Raw genomic sequence first — 6,170 nt, forward strand, 5'->3', positions numbered from 1 at the left:
TTTACTAATACTTTTCGAATTTTTTATAATATTGAACCTAAAAACATAAAATTGGACGCGCAGCTTCCTGATTTTATAATAATCTGTATGCGAGGAATTTCCGGTTGAAAATCAAACATGCATCATCCGGATTTAATTAAAATCTGTAAAAAGGCACTGTCTGGTACTTTTTTGTTCTTCAACTGTTTTTTTTAATTGTCTGTAATATTCAGACTAGAATCATAAAATCAAACTTATATAAATGAGGACTTTTTGGTATTGCAAATAAGTATATGTATATAATATTTATTTTATTCCATTACGATGAGGGTAGCGAAGCACACTAGGTATAGTTAGTAATAAATAAAGTAATAATATTTTTATTACATTCATATAACAAGTGATTCTGAATGTTTCGGAATATATTTACAATTGATAAGGATTATAAAAATGTAAATAAAAATTTATATAAAACTTATAGCAATTATTCGTGTAACATTATTAATAAACAAAGTGTCAAACGCAAAAGTGATATATGAAAAACTTTAATACAATTGAACACGGCTATAAACTAATTACTTTTATAGTAATGGTAAAATTTTGGATTGAAATTCAAGATTTTTTATTAATTTTCGAAACATCTGCATAATCTGAAACACCAACAGAAAGTTACAAATTTAGAAAATTTCTCTAATGGGATTTCCTACAACTTGTTCTCTTTAGCTGTATTCCACTGTATATTTAGAAAATAATTACGTATTTTTATAATCTAAAAAGAAATTTTGCCAAGATTTTACGGAGGTAGTGTCGAACAAAATAATGTTAACAATTGTCATTAATTAATAGAGATAATGAATACAGATCTAAAATATTATGAGATTAACAAATAATTAGGAATAAATATCAAAACAAAATAATAATTCTAAATTAGTTTAAGTTCATATTTTGTTGATTACAGTGCCTATAAAAAGTTCCAGGCTAGACATCATTAGCCAAGTGAAGTGCAATTTAGAAAAAAAAATATATTATTAAATCAAATCCTGATTGAATTAAATAAATAAAATACAAAAATGGTTACCGAGGAATGGAAAAAATGTAGTATAGCTACAAAATTTCCCACATATAGAAATTCAAGTTTAGTGACTACTAAAAGGTAAAAATTCCTCGCAAGGATAACAATTACAAGGATGCATTTTTCAAATATTAATATTTCACAGTTGGTTAGAGGGCAAACGCAAAGATGATGAGGCTGAAGGTCTTTGGCGTATTTATGATACCTTATATGATTTTACCGATTTCATTGATAAACATCCGGGTGGTAAATTTTGGATACGAGAAACAAAAGGTCTTGATATAACCGAAGCTTTCGAAGCTCATCATTTGACATCGGCTCCAGCTAAAATGATTGAAAAATATAAAGTGCGCGAGGCTGCGAAACCAAGAATATACACGCTGACCCTGCATGAGAATGGTTTCTATAAGACTCTGAAGAAAAGGGTGGCGGAGAAGATGAGAACAATTGATAATAAACCAAAGAAGATCTCGGATGTAAGTTGTCCTATAGGGATTTTTAAAATTTAACGAAATCTCTTTATAAAAGACTATTAGACTATTAGAGTTTTACAGACCAATTATTCTACATTCAGAGTGTTCAGGGTAACAGAATTAAAAAGAAATCTAAATCCAGAAAGGTCTGAACAATGCTGAATCCGAATTTGGCTTTAGAAATTCTCCATTACATCATATTTTCCAGATATGGTGTCATTAATATTGAAAAACCCCCTTTTTGGCCGTATTTCAGACGCTACAAGACGCGAAAACATCTATATTTATAAAATGTCTACTTTAAGAAAGGTTTATCATCCGGTATATCTTCTTCCTACTTAGAGATTTCTTAACTTATAGTTAGAAACAAATATAAATTCCAAAAAATTAGACACGATATCTTAGCAAATACAAGAGATTTTTTACCACTTCAAGAACAATATCTGTAAGAAGAAAGATGTTAGATGTTACACATTGGACTTTCTGGCGACATAACAAATTTTATAATTAATGATGTTTTCGCGCTGTTGTAATCTCTCGATATTAGGGACGTGATATCTAAAAAATGTACTGTGATTGAGCGCTGCTCACTCCTTTAAAAAAGTATTTCTGGGTTAAAAATTTGTTGACCTGTGTTATACAGGCCTTATATGGGAGACAAGGCTCATTATGGTCTGATCTTATAGAATTTGAGAGAGCGTGAGCTGCGAGTTCAGCATGGGCGTGATGTTGATGAGGTTGTCATCTTATCCCTTTTACAGGAAAGAAGAACCTGGGGAACTCTATTTGTAATAGGTATCGACAAGAATTCCATGACTAGTCTTGCCAAGAATAAAGGTAGGGTTTACTTCGCCTCTAAAGCTGTCATATTAAAAATTGGGAAGGTGCCAATTGGAAGGGATGTTACAACAAGACAGTGCCATCAATAGTACCCATTGCATCAATGGCAAATCATAACACAAGCTTCCAGGCAAAAGCAAGACGAAAAATCTCCTCAAGTCTGAAGTTAGTATGATAGTACGTATTCTGAGTGGACACACAGAATTACGAGCACGTCTATGCAAAATTGGACATGCGGATTCAGACGAATGTAGAGCATGGGGAGAGGACTGTGAAACTTTGGAAGTTAAAACCAAGTATCTTGGAAGTGATGTTATTCCGGAAATAACATTCCTGTATAACACTAATTTTTTTTTCATGAAAAGGAGCGCACAACAGGCCCGATAGTGGCCTAGGTGTATTTCTTCGGATTTGATGTAGTATACATCCTCCTATCAACCTAACCTAGCCTAGAAAAACTTTATATTAGGGGGAATTCAAAATTAATCGTTGCTGCATAGGTATGTTAATAGGATATTTAATGATAATCTAAATGGACCGATTTTTTTATAAAGGACATTAATGAAGTGCCCAATTACATTTAAATTTAAATACTTATCCAGCTAAAATCATTCAAATTAATTTCACATTTTTCCCCCAATTTTTTACAGGCAATCCATTTGGGTTTGCTCTTAAGTACCTTTATTTTTTCCATGGCCAGTGCTAAATACGATAGTTTGGTATTCATGGCATTAGCGGGTGCAGCTCTAGTTTGGACCACAGTGGTATCACACAACTACTTTCACAAACGTGACAACTGGCAAATGTATGCTTTCAATTTGAGTATGATGAACTTTACAGCGTGGCGTATATCTCACTCTCTGTCACATCACATCTATCCAAATTCCTATATTGATCTGGAACTATCAATGTTTGAACCACTTTTGTGTTGGGTGCCAAGTCCACATATAAAAAGTAAAATGATGCGTTATGTATCCTGGGTAACTGAGCCGATTGCCTATATGATTGCATTTTTCCTGCAAATACTAACAAGGTACTTTAATTACTAAGTTTCACTAATATTATCAGATTAACTGTTTTTTTTTCCTGTAATTTCAGAATTTTTTACTCCCTGCGTAAGACGAATATCATGTACTGGCACGATTTAATATGTCTTTCTCTCCCATTATCCATGTATTTATGTTCGAATTATTCCATTTTCTGGTGTTTGCGTCAGTGGATCTTTATCACCGCAATAGCCAGTTTTTCTTTCTGTGTTATTGGCTTAAATGCAGCCCATCATGATCCGGAAATATTCCATGAAGGTGATGCCAATCGTGAAGATCGTGATTGGGGTCTTTATCAAGTCGATACTATAATCGATCGTGGTGATCTTAAAGGTTCTCAGTTCTTGGTCTTGACCCACTTTGGTGATCATGTTCTGCATCATTTATTCCCCACATTAGATCATGGTATTTTGCCTCAATTGTATCCTGTACTTTACGAAACATTGGAGGAATTTAAATGTGAATTAAGAGAAATTAATCATTTGGAACATATTATTGGTCAACACAAGCAGTTATTGAGAATTGAAACTAATCCTAAGGCTCCGGGTTCTAAGTAATTTTTTTTAAATTTCTTTGATTAGTTAATTAAATTTAGGTTTTAAAAATAATAAATGTTATAAAAAGTGTAATTATCAATTAGAAGTCCACAATAATATTTATCTATATCTATCTTCTATATATATTAAAATTAATGTGTGTTTTTATATATGTATGTATGTTTGTTTGAAGTCTATATACGTCTATACGGCTAAATCGATTTTCTGGAAATTTTCACAGTGTGTTTCTGTATGCCTGGAAGCAAAAATAGGCTACTTTTTATTTTGGAATTGGAATGTCCTCTTACTAAATAACTATTAAAAGTAGTATTTCTCGAAAACTGGTACGTCTATATTCCTCGAATTTTGCACAAACATCTTGGACATATATATGAATGCGCGGGGAAAATTTGGCGAACTAGAATTAGTGGGTGTGGCACATCCCACTCTTATATTGCTAGCCAATACTAAATTATGTAAATTTGGAAATCTATAACAAAATAAAAATTTTGTGTAATAATGGGCGGATAAGAAATAGTGGGCGTATCATCCCCCACATAAAGTTAGTACCAAATATATCGTATATCTGGGAAACAATAAAATTTGGAGTGCTCAAATTTCGTCCGATCCACTTAGATATCAATATGAATATTTAAGACAAATATGGGCGGACTAGAAAAAGGGGCATGGTACTTCCTATATGAATTAAATTAAAAAATCGTATATCGGGGAAACTATTGGAGCTAGAATGCTCAAATTTTGCAAATACAATTTTGACACCCATGTAAGTATTTGTCTACTAAACTGACGGGGGCATGATCCCTCCCATTCAAGGAAACTTTTGGAGCTAAAATGCTAAAATTTGTCTAATAAATTGGTGGATAATGGTAGCGTGGAACCTCCCATATGAATTAAATACAAAAATTCGTATATCTGGGAAACCATTATAGCGAGAATCCTCAAGTTTTGAACGAGCAATGCTGAAAACAATGTGAACAATTTGCGGAATAATAACCGGACTAGCAATAGGAGCATGGTCCCTCCCATAATAATTAAATTTTTACATCTGGGACAATATAGGAACTAGAAACCTGAATGATGTTGTACGTGTTGTAGGCGACATGGCACCACCCATATTAATTAAATAAAAGAAATCTCAACATTGAAATCCATATGCACATTTGGGTAAACTATCAATAGCGGGCATCTCCCATATAAATTAAACTCAGGTTCCCACCTATCAATTCAACAACAGGTTCCTTTAGAAACAGTTCGTTTAGAAGGGGTTCTACTAGAATCGTTTTTTAGCAAAAAACTAATGTTCACGATAATTTTGAGAACAGGTTCCTACTTTATCAATTCTATAACAGGTTTCACTAGAATCTTAATTACCTTAGTTTTAATGTGTTTACTATGGCATTGAAATTATAGAAGTCAATGTTAACAAAACAATTGTCTTTTGGTCGATGAAATTAATATCAGACGCGATCTTCCTCATCGCGCTCACAGTTAGTGCCATTGGTAGCATTCTTGTCTAAAATAAATTTAACTTTGGCATATCTAGACTTTCTGGCCCTTTCCTTCTTGTTCATTTTCTTCTTCTTGGCTTCAAATTGACAAGGGGTATTTGTCGAGAGTTGTGGAGTGCTATTATATTCGCTCTCACTACCTGGCATACTGTACATCTCTATATATATAAATGTTATTTATTGAGCTTCGTATCGTGAAGGAGTTAGCTGATACTTTAGCACCAACACCGCGAACGTTTAACGAGAGCATAGTTGAATAAGATAATATCAGGTGTTACTGATAGTCATATGTTTTAGGTTAACGTTAAGTAAGTTCCTGATCACAGTATTCAAATGTGTAACTGTATGTGAATTAGTTAGTAGAGGTGCGTTAACTCTCTTACAAAATGCAAGTCCTTGTTCAATATAAACCGTAATGTCTGGCTGAACTTAGGTGTCGAAGTCAGCTTACTTCATGAAAAGTCTCCATATAGAGAGATTAAGAGTAATAATTAGGGGTCTTTAGACGACACACATGTTGGGAATCCGAGTCTTGTCTTCAAAGAGTACTGCATAATTTTGAACAATAAAAAGGAAGAAAAGATGTCACGGCGTCAGTTTAGAACACTCTTCCTTTTTGCATGGAGTAACCACGAACTTGATAACATTTAACCCGTTTAGTAGCACTTAATGGCGAGTACATTATATTTCTGCAA

The 6,170-nt window shown here is 33.1% G+C and overlaps 1 protein-coding gene across 1 annotated transcript; it reads left to right on the top strand.

Annotated features, from left to right (window-relative positions):
* The first annotated feature begins 889 nt into the window (after positions 1 to 889).
* On the top strand, positions 890 to 4,098 carry LOC119607660 (cytochrome b5-related protein-like). The gene is made up of 4 exons (XM_037961714.1): positions 890 to 1,132; positions 1,197 to 1,527; positions 3,015 to 3,397; positions 3,463 to 4,098. Exons 1-4 carry the CDS (start codon positions 1,050 to 1,052, stop codon positions 3,965 to 3,967), a joined length of 1,302 nt encoding a protein of 433 aa, XP_037817642.1. The 5' UTR covers positions 890 to 1,049; the 3' UTR covers positions 3,968 to 4,098.
* Positions 4,099 to 6,170: the final 2,072 nt, after the last annotated feature.

This window comes from Lucilia sericata, unplaced genomic scaffold (genome assembly GCF_015586225.1).
Source record: "Lucilia sericata isolate MDLA Ls3-8-SP2 unplaced genomic scaffold, ASM1558622v1 Contig000725F_arrow, whole genome shotgun sequence".
In the NCBI taxonomy this organism is placed as follows: domain Eukaryota; kingdom Metazoa; phylum Arthropoda; class Insecta; order Diptera; family Calliphoridae; genus Lucilia; species Lucilia sericata.

Excerpts from the sequence above, each read along its gene's own strand:
- LOC119607660 (XM_037961714.1), top strand. The coding sequence starts at position 1,050 with ATGGTTACCGAGGAATGGAAAAAATGTAGTATAGCTACAAAATTTCCC. Across the intron at positions 1,133-1,196 it reads AGTTTAGTGACTACTAAAAG|TTGGTTAGAGGGCAAACGCA; the intron begins GTAAAAATTCCT and ends AATATTTCACAG. Across the intron at positions 3,398-3,462 it reads TTCCTGCAAATACTAACAAG|AATTTTTTACTCCCTGCGTA; the intron begins GTACTTTAATTA and ends CTGTAATTTCAG.